The 17691-nt window shown below is 50.2% G+C and overlaps 1 protein-coding gene across 2 annotated transcripts in view; it reads right to left on the reverse strand.

The window, feature by feature from the left end:
- Positions 1-405: 405 nt before the first annotated feature.
- Positions 406-17691, reverse strand: part of NEURL1B (neuralized E3 ubiquitin protein ligase 1B) — a 101030-nt gene continuing 83744 nt past the window's right edge. For both annotated transcript variants that reach the window (XM_069772760.1, XM_069772761.1), the window contains exons 2-5: positions 9957-10517; positions 6326-7033; positions 5235-5360; positions 406-4408 (exon numbers count right to left, since the gene is read on the reverse strand). In XM_069772760.1, coding sequence (XP_069628861.1) covers positions 4164-4408; positions 5235-5360; positions 6326-7033; positions 9957-10517 — 1640 coding nt within the window. In that variant the 3' untranslated portion in view covers positions 406-4163. The remainder of the gene's footprint in view (positions 4409-5234; positions 5361-6325; positions 7034-9956; positions 10518-17691) is intronic.

Raw genomic sequence — 17691 nt, forward strand, 5'->3', positions numbered from 1 at the left:
GCACAGGAGTGGGGCCAGGCTGGCAGCTGCCTTGCTTGAGATGGTGCAGGTTGGATGAGGAATTTGGGGCACTTGGTGAGGGCATCTGCCACAGGACCTCCCCACCTCTAAATACATCCTGCTTTTACTGCAGTGGCTGGCCAAACTTTCAAGGGTTTGCAAGGTTAAATGCGCCAGGAATCCCCTCTGCTCTGTCCATCAAGGGACTGAGCAGCCACTGTGCAGTGACCTCCCAGGAGCAAAGCAAAGCTCATGCAAGGTATTTAAAGTGCCTAACTTTTTTTTTCGAAGCAGAGGTGCCCGAGCTGGATGGAGGTGCCTTGCCTCTGTGTATTAGTATTGCCGTGCCTTGGAAATAATGGATTTGCTCACCCTCCAGGTCAAACACTTTTAAACTTCTGGGAGCACTCTTTACAAGCCAAAGTTTTATTTGTTTCATAAACAAGTAAAATTATATTAATGTAAAACAAGTAAATGGACAAAAGTAAAACACACAGCACTGAACACAACGCTATAGAGCACTGACATGTAGAAGTGCAGTTCCCTCCCTCGTGCGATGCCCTCCCCCCCGCAATCCCCCAAATGATTTGCTTGAAAAGCCTAATACAGAGGTCCAAAATCTGATTCAGCTTAAACATGATGTACAGGTCACAGTATTGAATCATAGTATTGAATCATAAAGGTAACGATAAGAGAGTAACTGTCTCGGAAAGGGGAAGGTAAAAGAGTTCCCCCATGTCTTCTTTTTCTTTCTTTCTTCCTTTTTTTAAATTTTTAAACAAATAGGTTAGGAGGAGAGGGGGGAAAATCCATGGAAATAAACACTTTTTCACTCCAATATATATATATAAAAAAAGCAGGATTCTCAGTGAACACAAAATTCTATAAAACTACCATTGATCTGTGTTGTTTTCTCCCCCTCTTTTTTTTTCTTTTTAAAAGTTGCTTTAAAAAGGATAAAAAGTGCACAGACACCCTTATAAGGCACAAACAGATCTTCTGTACAAATCATGTATCATCGGACTGTTTAAAAAAAATAGCAATACAAGTACTAACAATTAAATCTGTAAGAGGCTACCTTTTCCTGGAAATCTTTTTTTTTAAGAGGCCTATTTTGGAAAATTCCTGTTGCTCTCGGATAGGCAGGGTGACACGTCCACTGCTCTCACGTCCCGGTCGCCGCACGGCCGCGCTCCGGACCCTGACTGAGCTGGCTCCCTCGCTGGCCCCGCTGGATGCTGCCCTTCTGGAAACCGGTCTCGGCTGCTACAGCAAAAACTCAACCTGTGCAATGTGTCCTGAACAGCTCAGACACAGCCTGGGGTGGATTCGGTATTTCTCCTTGCTGGCTTAAAAAAGAAAAAGAGCTACACCAAAAAAACCCACCCCACCCCAGGTATGCAATTAGGTCCGCTCATTGAGGACCTGAGGTGTCAGCCAAGCAAACGGGCTCCGCTCTGCTCATGCTTTTAGCTGCGTGCAGCCACCGAAAGGGACAGGGCACCCCTGAAACTGGGACAGCAGCCCCAAGGACGGCTGCTGCCGTTTGCTAGCCTAGACCTGATCCAAGCTAGCATCGCTCGCTGTGGATTCAGAGAACCTTCCTTGAATTCCTCATCACGCAAAGGCTTCTCACCGCAACCCGTTCACCAGGCAGGCGCTAACCCACCTGCCCTTTCATTTCACGCTCACGTACTTGGCCATCGTCGTGCTCTTAGAGCTGTGCCCACTGACTGCGGCCGGACCCTGATCTGCAAACGCGGGACCGGGGAGGTCGCTGCGAAGGCAATGTCCGCAGTCCCAGGGCGGAGGGCAGCCTGGAGGTCTGGGCAAGGCTCCAGCTGCAGGAGAGCTGCCTTCGCTGCCTCCTTTTGCAAAGGTGTAAGCGAACTCACGCCGCGGTCGCAGTGCCTGGGGCTCTGCTGAGGGCTGAGCACGCTCGGCGGCGGCACAGCCAGTGGCACGAGCCGAGTTTCCAAAAAGGGCTCTGCAAAGCCGGCAGGCTCTCGTGCCCATGCAGCAGGGCAAGGGGTGAGAGATCTCACTCTACAGCAGCCTCCCACTTATACACTTAATTAAAATGTTAATTAATTAGCTCTTCAAGATTAAAAAAAAAAGCTTTTCTCCATGCCCTGTTTGCTGGCAGCCACAGCCCGCTGTGGGAGGAGGATGAGCTGCTCCCCTGGGTGTGCTCTCCCTGATGGCAGAGCGGGGCTGGGACAGGGCTGAGCGCCGGTCGGTAACCAAGTACGGCACCGCCGGCACCACCAAACCACAGCCCAGGCAGCAGCGCTGCAAGAGGCGGCGGTGCACCCACAGCTACCGGCACCTCGGAGGAGAGAGTGAATGGCTAGGTGAGATGACAGACACCGACAACGTCAGGCTGCCCCTCTGTGCCCAGAAGCCCTGAAATGTACAGGGGTTGCTATTCCTTTTTTTTTCTTTTTTGGACTAAAATGTGGTAATCCCACCTTTCTGAAGAAAGCTGTTCTTACACGCTTGGTGGCACATGGTAACTGAGCTAGAATGACACCAGCCCCTCTCTGATCCTCCCATTTGCATCCTCTCTCTTCCTGTCTTTATGAACCTGGACCAGCTGGAAGTGGCCAGGCGCAGGCTGAAGGACTGCACAGGAGCCCTGTAAGTGGGCAGGGGGCAGAGGACAGAGAACGGAGGGCAGCTCCTGCTGGAGCAGCAGGGAGGAGGACACCAAGCTCCTCGTATCAGCCCCAATGCTGCACGTTCAGATGCTGCCCAGCTCATCCAGGTTGCTGCTGCCTGTAGCTGCCTAATATCACAGCTGAAACCCATTTACCTTTTAAGTCCCAACATCTAATAATAGACCCAGAGCCTTTTTCTTTCCTCCTCCCAAATAAAGCCAAGTGAGATAGATCCCTGTTCATCTCAACAAGTTCCCATCTACTGTTGGGACCCAGTGTCCGGGCAGCTGGGAGCTCTGCTAGGAAACCTAGAAAGGCGTGAGCAAGAGCAAGTAAAATCAGCACATACACAGTCCCCAGAAAAAAAAAGTGAGCCTGCTGGGACTGGGTCAGAAATGAATTTCTCACCACAGGCTCCAAGAAGTCCCTGTGGTGGGGCGGGAGGAAGGCTGAGCCCTGCCGCGGCACTGGCTGCAGGGGAAGGGCTAGGGGAGGCGAGCCGGGCAGGACGGCGTGAGACAGCAGCTAAGTCGCCTGCGAAGAGGAGCAGAGCAAAATGCAGGCGCGTGTCCCTGGAGGTGACAAACACCATCATCGCAGACGGTGGTAGCCCCGCGCTTTTTCTAAGCCAGGATTGCAGCGTGCCCATCCTAACGCCCCTCTCATCCACAGGCTGCAAGTTACGGCTTCAGCAGCCAGACATACGGGCAGTGCCTGAACAGCCCACCGCGGCTGCCCGCTGCTCCACCACTGCTGCCGCAGCAGTTGGGGTTGGCTGGGGGCTCTCAGCGGGCTCATGCTCCTCACTGCTACCCCGTGACTGCTCCCTGGGTCTCAGCCTCCCTGGCAAGAAGTCCCTGCTCTGCCACAAAAAAGCAAAAGCTGCTTTAGCTAAGTCCAGACCAGCTTCTCCACGTGCCCCAGAAGCCTGTTCGGGGGGGGCAAAACCCAAACAAGTGAGAACCTAGCTGTGCTACTATTTTGGCCTTAGCTAGTTCCCCTTACGTGGATGAGCATGACATTTCCAGATCAGTTTTGTCTACTTTGCCCTCCCACTGGGCCTTGTCCTAATTTTGTTCCACCACAGCGCAAGCACCCGGCAGCAGCCCAGAGCTGTTGGGGTTTCGGGGTTGGGAAGCCCAGTGGCACCTGGCACTGACCAAGTGGCAACCTCCCCTTCCCGATCCACACCACAGCGAGCCTCCTCCAGAGGAGGAGGAGGAAAAAAAGAGCCTTTGCATGGGAAATTTCTCATTTGCAGCTGGGTTGGGTCCAGACCGCGATTCCCCGGATTCGCCCGTGGGCACACGGCAGCCGTGCCTTTGGGCCCCATGTGATCCTCAGCTCAATTTTATCCCTGAATTGTGCCCTACCAGTCAAATAAGGAAACACAGATAACGAGCCACTTGATAACGACTGACCAGCACGATAACCCATAAGCAGGGACGGAAAGGCATGGTTACTGCTAGCGGCGTTCCCCCTTCCTACAGCCCGAGCCGGGCGCTAAGGGCGGTATATTTTAATAACATCTTTGATGACCCGTCGGCAGATTGGGCAGCAGGCGTTGAGCTGCTTCTTCAGCTTAAGACCACAGGTGTTGCAGAGGCACATGTGTCCGCAGGTGTAGATCACTGTGTCCACCTCGCTGTCAAAGCAGACGGTGCATTCCCCGTTCTTGCTGCTTGTTGGCTCCGGAGGGGGGAAGACAGGAGAGATGGGGGGGCTCAGGGGGGAGCTGGGAGCAGTCACTGCAAAGGAGGGGGAAGGAACAAGGTCATTCAGTCACCAGGACGATGCACACCAGACAACGTACAACGCGCACACCCTCAAGTCAATGTTTTAAGGCTCTTCCTTCCTTAATCATTGCCTGGTTGGTTTGGCCAAATAAACCCCAGCATATTCTAATTGGCAGCACAGGTATAGCTCCAGGCAGAGCCTGCCATCCCTTTTCTACAGATGGGACAAAGCACAGCTTGCCTCACCTTCCCCAAGCAGGGCTGTGATTTTGCACACCCGTTTCATGGTATGGGTGTGCAGAGCCCCGCTCTCCCCGAAGGAGCTGTGCTCCCTGCAGGGTGCTCTTGCATCTCACCAGCCATGCCGGGCGGCTGTGGCACTGCACAACGGCGGCATGTGCCAGGGACGGTACTGGGCAGGGCACCCGGGGCTGTCTGCCTGAGACCTAAACACCAGCACGTGAGCATTTACGTGGCCATCCCTTCAGCAGTAGAGCCTTGGCAGTGCAGAATGCAGCAGTCTGGGTGCTGTAAGACCCCCAGACACGATACTGCACCCCCCTCTATTGCAGCACTGCTGCTGCAGCAAGGGCAGCCCCGCAGGGACCACTTCCATTAGACAGACTGACAAAGTGGGAAGCATCGTGCAGCCCTTCAGGCCACGAAAAGCTTCCCACCACTTTGTGTTTTGTTCCAATTATTTCTGTCGGCCTCGCAGGAGATGTCACATCTCCACCCTAACCTTGCCCTGCCGTCTTGCATAGCATCATCTATCAGCCCAGATTCCTGTCTCGGCGTAGCCGGCACAGCCGGGTGCCGAGGGCTAGGCTCTCCTTACCAAGCGATGACTCTGAAGCAGACGACGACCTGTTGACGCTGAAGGCCATGTCCGAGTCACTGTCGTACTGTGAGCCTCCAGGAGATCCTGAGGGAGAGACGGTCACTGGGCTGGACTGCACAGTGCCTGCAAACACAGGAGAGAGCTGAGCCGCGGGGGCCGACAGACACCCAAAGCCCACCCAAAGCTAAATGCCCCTCAGCCCAGCGAGTCACTCCCACCCAACGTGTGCAGGGTGCTTTAGGAGAAAGTCCAGCTGCTAAGTGCTGCCCCTCAGTAACAATACAGGTGCACGATTTTGGATGTGACCCCCAGGGCCTGGACCTTGCTATGCCCTTGTACGATTTCTGTTCAGTGCTTCGGTGAAGCAAGCACCAGATTATCTGACAGCCATCACTTGGGATATAAAGTCACTTCCCCGCAGTCCCGATCTCTCCAGCAGCAGTGGCCTCAAGCTATCACTGTCTTACTGTCAGGTCAGGGGCAGCTGGGAAAGGGCATTGCTTTAAATGAGAAAAACGTGCTTTACAAAGTCATCAACATCTGCTTTTCTGACAGAATCCTTAACAAGAGGAAAGGAGAAGCACTGTAACCGGTCACCAGCAATAGATCAAAAGTGACATCTGATACCTGAGCTGTGGCAGTGCTTGGGGAGCGATTACAGTCCATCAGCAACACACGTGCTTAAACCAGAGTTATGCTCACAAAAATCATCGCCCTTACCAAGACAGGAGTCTACTATCTGTTGGCTGGAATAGTGGGTTTATAAAGAATCCCTTTTAAAAACAAACCCACTGAAAACCAACTGGCTCCCCCCAGCCATCCCTGCCTCCCTACCTGCTGCTTATTTTATCTCTCAAGTCTCATCATTTTCTGGGGGGCTTATATAGGCTGCATACATCTATGTGACAGCTACCATGTCTTGCTCGCTCTTGTTTGCAAACACAAGGTGAGATCAGGAGCTGCTTACTCACATCGGTGACCACCTGCTAAAGGCAATGCTGCAAATGCAAACCTGTAGCTCCCGTTCTGACCCTGGAAACGTCACCAGCCAGGTGCTCCCCACTATAATTTCTTTCGGCTGCACTTACCCAGTATTTTGAGCTGGTTGATTACACCGTGGATTGTAAAAAACACCCAGAGAGACTGTGAGGTGTCCACGCACATTAGCATTCCTCGGCTTGCTCCATTTACCCCGTGGTGCACCTCTCCATTCGGCAAGACCATGAAACTGAGAATGTCGCCGCTGTTGAGGACTGGGAACGCTCGGTAAACCACCCAGTACTCCTTGCGGTCCAAGAGGAAGTCCGGATCTGCTGGGAGCTCATTTGTCCGTAAAGTACTCGGATCACAAGAAGTGATGCCAAACGAAAGGGCCCCATAGTACGGCAACCCAAGATGTCCTACTTCCACAAAGAGGCTTTCACCGATGTGCAAAGGCCGGTCAGAAAACACCAAAGTCCTATTGCTTTCTTGCCAGTTGGTGCATGCAACCATCCGGTCCTGAGAAAAGGTGATGTCAGGTCCACGGGTGGGGTGGAATCGCAGGTCTGTGTCCAGGAAGGCTGGAACCCCCTGGGCACGCTGCCGTCGGTTTGGGCAACAGGGGATGATGTGGTTGTCTGTTGCAAGTCCTGGTACCCGGCTTAGGTTTAGGTTTGCAATTTTGGCCACCACTTGGTTATTCTCCAGTTCGTTGTTATTGAAGTTGGCTGAATCATGGTTGCTCTGCGGAAGGCAAGTGCTGAGACGGGCAGTGCTGAGACGGGCAGTGGTCATGGTCTCTGCAAACACGCTATCTGTGAGATAAACCCAGTGATAAGGGACATTAGAGTCAAGATACAATTGCCTACTTTTATGGTTACAATTGTTATTATTTCAGCCTACGGATTATCTGAATTCTGTTCCTCTGAATGGAAAAACAATGGAAAAATTAGCCAGAGGTCAACCACTAATGAACAGCTAGTGGTGGAGAGTCGCATGTGGAGCAGGCAGCAGGCAGAGATACAGCTGCATCTTGGCACTAGCTGAGGAAAAAAAAGTGTTATGAAGTATCCATGTAATCTGGGAGCTCCTCACACTGCTGAACTGGGAAAAGTTGTAAACCAGTGTGGTCCTACAGCTTTCTCAGCAGATGGGTCTAATAGCTTTGCTCTGTAAAAGAAGGAAACGTCTCAATATCTTGTTGTCCAAAGGTCTTGTGCAAGCCAAATCCACAACACAGTGATGGGGGAAGGAGCACAAGCATGAATAGATATTCTTTTCACACTCCTTGTCATTGCCTTACAGCTGTGAGGCATCTTGGCACAGGTGTGTCCAAGAGAGGTCTTTTTACAAGAAGATTTCAAGCCTCATATCTCAGGGGTGTTCACACCACTGCAGAGATTTTCAATTGAGAGCTTGTCCCAAAAGCTACTTGCTGCAGGTGTTACAAAGAAGATTTTTACAGTAGAGAGTTATTTTCCCCTTTCACAGCACAGGGATTTCCCTTCCCACAAAGGGAAAGTCAGGATGTTGACTCTTAATTAATTCTGCAGATTTTCACCTCAGCCATGCCAGGCCGGGGGGGGATTTAAAGGTGTGGGGAGGTTTGGGAGTGCCTTCCTTCTAACTCCACCACTGCCCAGGGCAGCTTGGACACTTCACTCTGAAGGTCAGGCATTAACCAGCTGAACAAAGTCGAAGCACATGGAAGTTAAGAGTGTGCATGAAAGAAGCAGACTCCTGGTCTTCCCAAAGATGGAGAGGGGACAATCATCCCAGCACCAACACTGCCTGCTCCTTGGAGGAGAAAATCACCAGGCTTTTACCAAAGAAGGAAAACCACCCAAATCCATCCAGCAGCTGCAAAGCAGAGGCTGCCTTTGCTCAGAAGCTCATGCCGGAGAGGCCACGGTGTAGGCTGATGGCTGGACCAGCTGCTTCTAGCAAGCACAGGGTATCCGGCAAGAAATGCTCCCACAGAGGAGTAAGACACATCCAAGCTCCATGAGGCTGAAAGATGCATTTTGTTCCTCTGTATTTGAGCTATACTTCACAGCTTTCTCGACTTGCAAAAATTTTGGGAGGAAGAAACAGAGAGGCAAACGTCCATTATGACACCACCATACCTGCAGCAAGGAGGCTGGGTCCCCTGGTGCCCCAGATGGCTGAGCATCACTCTGACTCCTGGGGCAGTTTGTGGGGCTTGGTACTTTGATAAAAAAAAAAATAAAAAATCAGAGTACCGGTGACCTCGGGCCAAGTCTTTCACTTGGCACACTTGGATGCTGCAGGCAGGACTGGGGGATGGGGAGCAGAAACAAGCTAAATTTTATTTTTCTAACTGTAATCTAATAAGGAGGAAGGACTGCTCTGGTGAAGCAGCTGCACTGACCAATACAGTAAACGCTCCTTCACCTCTGTGATGAGCACCAGAGGCTGGAGTGCGTCGCAATTGCAATTACAGGATAAGCTACTGGTAAGGTTTAATTACACATTTGAGGCAGAGCAGGCAGGGCAAAGAGTTGTTTATGTGTAGCCTTCTCGCCTGTAAAATAATTGGTACCATTCAGAAGAATATGTGATGAAGCTGCCTGCCCACTGGACTAACCATTTCACAGCTTATCGCTGGTGTCTGCTCAGAGTGAGGATGGAGGCACCATTCCCTCGAGCAAGTGCAGCTTAGTTTGGCTGTTAAAACTGAATCAGCTCCTAGGAGCCTCCAGGAAAGGGCAACACACTTGTATTTTAAAAGGATTCCCTGTGGTGTAGACCAGTTCAAAACACTCCATCTAACACCGAATTAATTTGAAATTTCAATGCCGCAGAAGTCACAGAAGTCATTCCATGGCAATCGGCTCGGTTTGCTAATGGGAACAAATTCATCCCCTCTTGCAGCCCTTCCCAAGGATGATGCTTGTAAATCAGCCAGGCACCACCTGAATGCAGCAATCTGCTTAGGGGTGAGGGGAGATGTGGCATGCAGTGGCAAGGATCCCGAAGCACACAGGAGCTCATGCTACATTTTCTCATCACTCTTCATTCAGCTGGCGGGCTGCATCCTGTGCTGCTGCCGGTACTTTGCAGACATACAGTGATGCTCATGTGTAAGGGAAGGGTGAGTCGAGTTATGTCTGCAAAAACAGCTTGTTAAACTGCCAGTCTAGGCAGGGACCGCAGCCAAAAGTTGAGAGAGGGGCTGGGGAAGGGCACCAGGAAACTCTTGGGGAATGGGTGGTAGTTTTCCAGTGGACTGGCAGTAACTGGCAGCTGGGAAAGAACAGGGGAAGCCAGAACTGATCATCTTTTGTCTCCTCTGTCCCTAGCACCTTGCTGTAAAGCAGCACCATGTTTTTCCACACCATAGCAGCACCATAGCTAGCTCAGGAAAAGCTGGGTAAACTTTACTATGTATTTACTTACGTATTTACTTACGTATTTACTTATGTATTTATGTATTTACTTTACATGTAAAGATTTCCATTTATCCCTTCACATGGCTGCTATAACATAGCCTTAAGCCTTTCCATCACCGACATCTCTAAAATATATTGCCCTCTGGATCCCCACTGCTGGCAAAAGAAAAATGGTTAATTTGAGGTACAAAACCAACAGTATTAGTTTTCTTAAGTGTCCTGTAGAAATGATCAACCAGATGGATCATGCGTCTTTTCTACGTGATCATGCCTCTGTGGAAAGAGCAACCAGAAGAGCAAGCCACAGGCCAAAACACGCACTTACCTAGTATTTGCACTTCATGGGTGATTCCATAGACGTCTATGAGTGCCCAGAGAGGGCCAGAAACTTTAATACCACAGTGAAACAATATTGGCTCTTCATCATTAATACTGTAGAAGACTCTCCCATGACGGTCAACCCAGAAGGCCAAGATATTGTCTCTCACAGCAAACCTCTCCGGCAAAGCTTTGGCCCAGTATCCGGGTCGGGTCACTAGGTCCGGACAGGCGTACTTTGGTATCTCGTCAGAGCTCATCTGCGACGGGTCGTGAATGGTGAAGCCAAAGCGTAGGGCCCCGCTCCAGCCGTGGTGCACCGCCACCAGCTTCAGCCTGACCTTCTCGTAGAGGTGGATGGGCCGGTTGGTGAAGGTGACCCCGTTGCAGAAACTGTTCCTCCGCGTGGCCTTGCGGGAGTGAGCGTCCAGACGCACGTTCTTGCCTTTGGCTTGGGAGTGGAAACGCGGCGGCTCCGTGATCGTGAGGACCGAGCGTCTCTCATGGCTGCTGTTGGGCAAACTGTAGTAGGGGCGGCTGGAGACGGAGCGGGTCTGGTGGCTTGTGTCTGCAAAAGGAGAAACCGGCAGCTCTGTCAGAAGTGCTTGACCTGAGCCACGTCTTAGCTCAGCCTGGGCAACTGCAACTGGCTTGCCACGCATGCTTTGCGTTACTCGCTGGGAACCGCGCCATTTAATCTTAAAATGTTGTGCTTGGCCACAAGCTGCTCTTTGTCGCACCGATTTGGCCCTCAGCTTTATGCAAATAGAAGGCACATGTGGCTCTGGGGGCAAAGGTTAGGCAGCTGCCCTCCTACACCCTGCAAAGCTGGATGAAAACGAACATCCTTTTGTTCCCATCAGATACATCCTACTGCACTCGGAAAGGCCTAACGCTTGTGACTGGGGCTCCGAGTTTCCTATTTGTAATGCATGTGCTGTTAAATCACCAGCTGGAGGCCAGGGTCACACCATCTCTGAGAAGCACGGCGGGTAAGACCAGAGGTGCTCAAGATGAACGCGGATGTAGGATACTGATTTTTGTGGGACATGCAGCCACTGGCTTCTCCGTCCCTTAATTTTGTAAGGATGAACAGGAGCTTTTGAACAACACAAATAAACCAAGACATTTAGCAGCTGGAGCACTATCTCTGCATCACCAGACTGTTCTTCCAAAACTTTCAACCCAGTCCTTGGTTCAGATATCAGATGCAACTGACACATTAAGGAACATTTCATCCCACAAAGCCTTGCCTTTACACAGAACTTCCCATTTGAGCTCAAAGCACTTCATAAACGATGATTGTTTTCAGCTTCACAGCACCACAGATGGCACAGAAATCCTGCCATCCTCGTTTTACAGATGGGAGAAGGAGAATTTATGGGTGAGATCTTGCAGCATTTAAAGTCAATAGCAATTTTGAGACCAATTTCAAGAAAAGCAGATTTAAGGCCTAAAGTGAAGTTCACACAAGCGTGAAGCAGAAATGAAAAAAGCTCAACTTTTAATCTTAAGCCGTAGCTATAAGTTCCCCGAGGCAAAGACAATCTCTTTTGCATATTCCTGAACACATGGGGTCTTGCTCCAGGACCAGGGCTCCCATGACCACCACCACCACCACGGTGTTACAGGCACTTTGATCTCCCCATTTCCCACCCACTCCACCTCTCCTCCTCTTTGCACCTGGCTTTGTAGATTTTTTAAGCAAAAATGGAAGGCGTCCTGGGTGCTCAAAGTCATCCTGTTAAATATAAAACTGCATCACATGCACACATTTATTTTGAAATATTTTGCCATGTTTGAAGCTTTAGAAGCTCCCTGCCTAGCCCTTCCTTCAAGCTGCTTCCTCCCCGTGTGTAACCCCTGGGTTTGCTTCGTGACAAGGGAAGGATTTTCTGACACTTTTGTCTCTTGGAAGGAAACACCAGAAGATGCTGGGAGCTCAGCTGGGAAAGCTGACAGGAGAGCTGCAGTTGTGACACCTTTTTTTTTGCAAGCAAAACCATACCAGGTAGGGCAGTGAGATGCTGGGACTTGCATTCATGTCTGAACTAAGAGAGACTCTAACCAACTGCTGCCTTTGTAAATGCAAGAGAAGGGGGGTTGCAGGCAAGATTTGAACATGGGCTTAGCCCTTGGAATCTGCAACAGGAGTCAAACAGCTACAAAGGCAAAAAGCTCCTGTTTGGATCAAGACAAAAAGGGCAATCCTAAATTACAACAGGCAAACACACTGGCTAAATAAAAGGTCTTTTGTATCTCTTCATTCGTACTGCACGTGACACTCGCTGTGCAGCACAAGGTAATGGTTAATTCTGTTGTACGCTAATGTAAATAAATACCTCCTCGCTCTTACACCAGTGGGGGGGGGGAGCGTGTGTGCCATTTCCATGCCAGGGCCACAAAGGCAAAGTTCTGGGGAAGATGGGGAGCAGAGGAGCCCCCCCGGGTGTTAAATCCCCTCGGGGCGGTCTCCCTGCCCGGCAGAGCACCTCCGCTCACAGCAGCACTGCGGACCGGGCTCCCCTCCGGGCTCTCCCAGCGCAGGAGGGGGTTCCCTGGGGCTGTGGGGTCAGCCTTGGCCACACTTGCAAGAGGTATGGGTATTTCTCTTGGGAATTCCCGGGAGAAATCTCATTTCTTGCCTCCTGAAAAGCTAAAAGGCAGAAGATGGCTGCTCTCAGCACAGACCCACCCGCAGCTCATGTGGGTGCTGCTCCGTGTGTCTGCCTGCAAATATTACCAATAAACGATGCTGCTGCAGAGGAAATATGGTCTGGGGTTTCTTTAGCAGACAGAGGCACGGTGGCATGAACCCAGCCAGCACGTAGTGCTGGGCGAGTGACCCCACGCAGCGAGGGGTGAATCCTCTCCTGGCCACGCTTTCCCACACCGGCTCCCCATTTTTCACCCGGATTCACAGAGCCTTTGTGCCGTCCAGCTGGGACGTGGGTCAAGCAAAGCCACCGACGGGTGCTGCCGGGACAGCCTCCGAGGGGCTCCTGCGGGACCCGGCGGGCTCAGTGCTGCTTTTTCACATCTCCCCCCGGCTTGCTGGGCAACAGCCTCCCCGTGTAGAGAAGCCCCCATTTTATAAACCATTGAGCTGCATTTTTTCCTCAAATGGTTAAAAACAACTGCCCTGTGAAAGCGAGTGCCCTGGCCTCAGTGTCTCTGTGTTGGCCAGGAGGAAGGAGGGAAGAGAGCTTCTGTTCTCCCCGCTATCACCAAGAATCCCCTGCTTTTGGAAAGTGTGGAGGACCGAGGCAGGACTGACAGCGACAGCCGTGTGACGGACAGAAGAGCAATGACACGGGCACCCACTTCAAACGCAGCTTTGGGTCCACCCTGCCAGAGAGGAACTTGGGGCCAGGGTTTGGCTTTTTTTTTGTTTTGTTTTTTTAAAAACAGGAAAGCATATTGTGGCTAAACAATAGGAAAGTCTCCAGAAGGAAATGAATGGATAATTTATTTATAACGGCATCCCCCCCTCACATGAACACCTGCCAGTTGCCACCAGGAATAAAGCCTGACATAACCCAAGGCAGGGGAGGCAGAGCTTTCCCACTGAAACACGCCTGAAGCTGAGCTTGGGCATGTGCTTTACTCGTTATGTACTGACGGCGACTAGGCAAGCTCAACAGGATGTTTGTGCCTTTGAATTGCCCTAATTTGTGGCTCGGCTTCCATAGTTTGGATCACATTTCAGTCCCTCTGCTATTTCTCCAAACCCTCGCCTGTCTGTGGTTTCCTACCCAAAAGGCCGTCAGGGATAATGACAGCCAAGCTCGTGGCAGAAATGCCACCCTACACAAGGGTGCCTGATGCCGTGACAGGCAGCTAAGAGCTATGCCAACGCTTTTTTTTCAGCTATGAGATTCCTACAACTCTTTCAGCAAGTAATTTCTTCTCTCTATGCCTCACTTCCCTGCCTAAGAGAGTAATAGTACTCCTCCACCTCGCAGGAAGCTAAAAGGATTAAAAAATGCAAGGTTCTCAAATACTTCAATCCCTGAGCCCTGTAAGCAAGTCAGCAGGCTGGCTAGATCATCAAAAGGGACACGAACGCACTGGGTCCCCCTGGGTGATGTCTTGAGATCCCATCCAGCACTTTTCTTCTTTTCATTACAGAGTTTTCCAGTTTTCATCCCTACTCTCACCAACTGCAAACATGATGCTTGCAGCATGAGTCCATCAAACGCACGAGCAGGGCTTCAGCAAATATGAAGTAAGCCAGGAAAATGGGAGAATAAGCTGAACTGAAGGATTAAGAATGGTGTAGGGCTCTTCACTGAAATCTGCAAAAGAAACCCTTCTGGCAAGGCAGCATGTCCATCCACACCCTTACAGTGTCACACAAGCGGCACTGAAACAGATTTGGGTTATGGGGGCCCATGCTCTCAACTGCAAGTAGCTATCACACATCTGAAACTTCACCTGCCTTCCAAAAGGCCGGGACATTTATTTCTTGGGTTATGATGACCTTTGGAGAGGTATTTTAACAAACGTGCACTTTGCATTTCAAAAAGGTACAGCAGGCAGACCCTGGACAAATTCCACATATTTACCATGGTTCCAGTTCTAAAAATAAACATTTCTTTCACCCATTTGTTCACAGCATTGGGTTTGCTGTGGCACTGTAATCCCACTGACAGCAGCAGACAAAATTCAGAACAAGAGCCCTCTCCAAGCCTGCTGCTCTCTGGGACACAGGACAGAGGAGGCTGCTTCGCTGGGGAGTTGACCTTAAGCCAGGTCAATCCTGCCTTCACTTGCCCTGACAAGCCAGGCAGGAATAATAAGAGAGAAAGCCCTAAAATGAGGGAGGAGACAATAACGTTCAAGGAGACCAGAGCTATGGCGAGGGCAGCCTGACAGTTGGAGGAGGAGGAGAGCACTGCCTTCCTGATGTGCCTTGGGTAAATCCACAGTCTGCACCAAAAAACACTCCCTGGCTCCCACAACCCTCTCCTGAGGGCCCCCTCCAACTAAATCCATGACAAAAGACATGCAGGATCACAAGGTAAGCAAATTATGGGGCAACCAGGTGCCAAAGAGGGATGCATACTGAATAAAGCAAGGATGTCAAGGAAACAGAAATTACTGGGACCACTGCCCCGTGGATGAACAGCTCACAGGAGAGAGAGCTCATCAGCATGCAGCCGGAGTGTGGTCTGCCCACGTTGTTCAGAGAAAAGGCTGAAAGGTAGCAGCGGGCAGCCTGAAATCTATCTATTAACGCTTGCTGCACAGGCGAGAGGGAATCCACCTAACGCGCCTGTGTCTTATCTTTATGGCCGCTGCTTTATCTGTAACTTTAGAACTTTTTCCTATTACAGTAGATAGTTAGGTTGCTGCTGCTGCAACAACCCTGTTGAACATTAAACAAGGCATCTGGGGAGAGGGGGCAGGTGGCTTTTGCTTTGAAACAGGAAAATCCCAACAGGTGGGGACAATGAGGTCAAATTTACTGCATGACCGCAAGCTTGTAGGAACAACCCTCACGGACTGAAAGTAAATCACAGCGCGGTCCAGTAAAAGGAAGGTCCTCGCTGCGCTCGTCCCACCGCACCTTTACTGCTGGAGACGATGCAGCCGCCCGCGGGCGCGCGGGCTGGAGCCTTGCCGGAGGCTGGGAGAAGCAAGCTGGGCTGTTACTGCAGATAACAAACCTTAACGGTAACACGAAACAGGATTCTGCTCCGACGCGATCTTATCTTCTGAGAACAAGAGATAAAAATCTGTTCACGTATAAATTTAGTGCACTGCCTAGACATCTATGGTTTTTTTAAATACAGAAAATGTGTTGGGGAGATCTGCGGGAAGCACTGGTGTTGCCTATTCCATGCTCACCAGTGTGAATTTGTAAAGTTAGGCTACCAAATCCACTATAAGGCTGCTACAAAAAATTGGCCTCATTTCCAAATGTCCTGCTGGCTCAAACACTGGAAAACTCAACTTAACAATTAATAAATATCCCCCATTTAAACTCCTGTGGTTTGCAAGACCACACCAGAGCCCTCCTTTGATGTAAAGGTCTCCTTGCCTGGTCTTCTAACCTGAGACAAATTTCCAGGGAGTTAAAAAACCCCACATGGTTCACTTGCAATAGAGTGATACAGAAATGGAGGCGTTAAGGGGAGATTGAAGAGCCTGCAGTGAATTGCAGGAAATGTGACATTTTTGAAGAGACTAATTTGGGAAGGAGGAGAGGAGGAAAGACAGAAGTTGTTTCTTCATTAAAAGAAGGTGTGTTGTGGCACTGAGGTAACTCTCGATGCAAATATCCAATGGTCATATAACATTTTGCATTGCAAAACAGTCCAGAAAAATCCCGGGCAGAGAACAGGGCTTGACTTTAGCTCACAAAATCAAGTTGTGCCTGTCTCCACGAGGATTTTTGAGCAAGAAAACCCTCTTGCTTCTGTGGCTAGTGCTTGAAAACAAACATTTTATGGGGGATTTAAAAAAAAAATGCTAAAATCCATTTTTTTCTAGGCAGAGGCTAATGACACATTTATTCTGGTCTTCTAGGCATTCCTCCATGAAAGCAGAGAGGTATTTGCCAACAGCATTAGGCAAAATCCTTTTGTTCTGATCCTTTTTCTCAAACCAGCAAACACAGACAATTGCAGCAGGACCTTGCAGTATTTTCCAGGCTGCTCCATCCCCTGTCTCCCACCATGTCCTCAGGAAACAAGCTCCTGCATTGCTGCTCCTTTCAAATTAAGCCCTTTCCTTGCAAACACGAACACAAAGTTCAACCACAACATTTAAAAGAACAGTTACCTTGACAGGAAAGCCAACGCCAGGGCTGAGCTCTCCCAGTTAACCGAACATCACATCATGACACCAGCATCGGAGCCAAAAGATGGCAAGTGCAGCTGAAACACCAATGTCTCTCTCCAAGATCCACCAGCTGGCTCGAAGCAGAAAATAAACCATGACAGAAGGCCTGCTCCAAGGATGAAAGTGCTGATAGCAAATCTTCCACGACCTAGAAGCGATCACAGAGCCCCAAAGACTGAGGAGAGCCAGCGCTCTCCCACATCAGGCAGGAATACTCTTCCAAACCACTTCCAGACCCTCTGCTTGACTTTGCTTTTTGGTAGTAAAGGAAATCAAACTTGACACAAAGAAAGCCAGTGCATGACACTGATGGTGTGGCATTTTCAGAGCAAAGTGAGGAGCCCTGAGCTAAACTGATAGAGTCTTGTGGATCAGGCTGTAGAAGCAGGGTCTGCTATCAAAAAATCTACTGCTGGGTCTGCAGGTATAGGTGAGTCCATCTACGCTCACCTCTGTCTCCTTGTTCCCCCATCTCTCTCCTGTTGTGCCTCTCACCGTGTGCACGCATGAATTTTGCTGCAAAGTTGGCCCCATCTTTATTACAGGCTTTCAGTTCTCCTGCATATAAATAGCACTAACAATCCACAGAAGCCAGCGATTAAGCATGGAAAAAAAATCTCCTCTCCCCCGTATTATTAGTGAATCTGGGTCAATGAGTCTGCAACTCCAGTAACAAATTCTTAGACTTAGTTAATGAGAGACAGAGCAAGAGCAAGCGGGAGAAGGATGAAGAAAAGGCAGGGTTCATGCCATAATCCCTGCTTAAGTCTTTTGGTGCAAGTAATGAAAGCAGCTGCATGATAGATGAGGAGCTTTGGAAATGGCACAGCTTATTGTAATCCATTATATGGCCTCGACACCCAAGTCCACTGGCTCGTGTCAGTCAGAAGGCC

The sequence above is a fragment of the Haliaeetus albicilla genome, chromosome 27 (genome assembly GCF_947461875.1).
Source record: "Haliaeetus albicilla chromosome 27, bHalAlb1.1, whole genome shotgun sequence".
Lineage (NCBI taxonomy): Eukaryota > Metazoa > Chordata > Aves > Accipitriformes > Accipitridae > Haliaeetus > Haliaeetus albicilla.